At 40.6% G+C, this 1,393-nt stretch overlaps 1 protein-coding gene across 1 annotated transcript; it reads left to right on the top strand.

Moving 5' to 3' along the window:
- The first annotated feature begins 79 nt into the window (after positions 1-79).
- Positions 80-1,085, top strand: LOC111668344 (ependymin-1-like). The gene is made up of 3 exons (XM_023424387.2): positions 80-297; positions 391-478; positions 625-1,085. The coding sequence occupies exons 1-3, from the start codon at positions 117-119 to the stop codon at positions 749-751; spliced, it is 396 nt and encodes a 131-aa protein (XP_023280155.1). The 5' UTR covers positions 80-116; the 3' UTR covers positions 752-1,085.
- The last annotated feature ends 308 nt before the right edge of the window (positions 1,086-1,393 follow it).

Here is a 1,393-nt window from a genome sequence, read left to right as displayed (position 1 = left end):
TATGTACAAATATGTATTTAATCTGTACACAGCCCCATTTGTTAATATAAGTTTAAAAGCCAGGTATAAGAGGAAGAAAACAGCCTCATCCCACAACTTTCATCCCTCAGGCTACCATGTATGAGATTTTCCATCACAACAAAACATGCAAGAAAATGCCTTTGAAGGCAGATTTCCAGCCTCTGGGAATCCCAAAAACTGCATCCCTGCTGGGCCAGTCTGTTCTGGGCAGCTCGTCTGGACCCGGACAAGGACTCCTGGTCAACACCTGGATCGGGGATCTGCCCGACAAACAAGGTGAGAGAGGATGTAACGGTTTCAAAGTGTCACCACTGCGTATTGATCCATGCCATTTTATTGACACAGTTACTTTCGTCTCTGTCCCTCCAGGAAAGTTCATGACCACAGTCACTGAATTCGGATGCATTCCTATCACCACTTTGTACCACACTGACCAGTTTGGATGGATGATGACAAAGTAAGATTTAGATCGACACTGTAAAAACCACTTGATATGGCAGCAAAGGCAGTATAATAGTGACAAGCCAGAAACCGACTTTTGAAAATCAGAAATATTTCTATCTTGCCAAATGATAATTATGTCACTGTCTTTCTGTTCACTAGCTTCTTTAACAATGTCATTGGGATTTCGGACCCCAGTCAGCTCAACCCTCCGGACTTCTGCCCAGAGACGGAGGACAGTACAGAGGAGCCAGCAGACTTTCTTAGCTTGTTCCTTACAATGCATTAAAGGCCTGGTTTAACTGATGTCTCAAACCTTACTGAATCAGAGCTTTGGTGTTTGTTAAATGTATTCCTGCTACAAACAACTTTCAAATGTTTTTTTTATAATCAGTTAATGCAACTTGAAAAGAAAAAAAAAGAAAAGAATGATACCAGATGACTTCAACTTTCTCTCCGGCATACACAGTTATGGTTGTCAGTTTTCTTTACCAACATGGCCCAAATTATGACTGTACCTACATTGCTGCTAAATAAACAGGCTTTTGTCTCCCATTTTCTAACAATGTACTGTGTGACCACATGCATTTTTATCAATTAAAAATATAAAAATTCTAAAGAAATGTATTTATTTTACCTTGTCTCTGTGCATAATGACAATGTACAACACACACATGAAAACAAAACAATGTACAAAAAAGCCCAAATCTGGACCTTTCCTTCTCCTTTTGGCACTGATGCCTTTGTGATGGGGAACGCTCCCCTAGTGTAGGTGAATGTGGGTAGTGTTAATGAACGCAGCTCGCAGGCCTGGTGCTTTCTCCATCCAACTCCCTAAGGACAAGTTTCCTGTGTTTGTTGTTCGGGGATACATGTAGTTCAAGTCAATTGCCAAACAAAACTCAGCATTTTATACTGTTTACTCAATCAC

The sequence above is a fragment of the Seriola lalandi genome, unplaced genomic scaffold (assembly GCF_002814215.2).
Source record: "Seriola lalandi dorsalis isolate HSWRI2012SDOR001 ecotype SW California unplaced genomic scaffold, Sedor1 jcf7180002004028, whole genome shotgun sequence".
Taxonomy (NCBI): domain Eukaryota; kingdom Metazoa; phylum Chordata; class Actinopteri; order Carangiformes; family Carangidae; genus Seriola; species Seriola lalandi.
This window is presented reverse-complemented; position numbering and strand designations above follow the sequence as displayed.

Coding starts and splice junctions, on each gene's coding strand:
- LOC111668344 (XM_023424387.2), top strand. CDS start 117: ATGTATGAGATTTTCCATCACAACAAAACATGCAAGAAAATGCCTTTG. Junction 298..390: donor GGATCTGCCCGACAAACAAG/GTGAGAGAGGAT, acceptor CTGTCCCTCCAG/GAAAGTTCATGACCACAGTC. Junction 479..624: donor TTTGGATGGATGATGACAAA/GTAAGATTTAGA, acceptor TCTGTTCACTAG/CTTCTTTAACAATGTCATTG.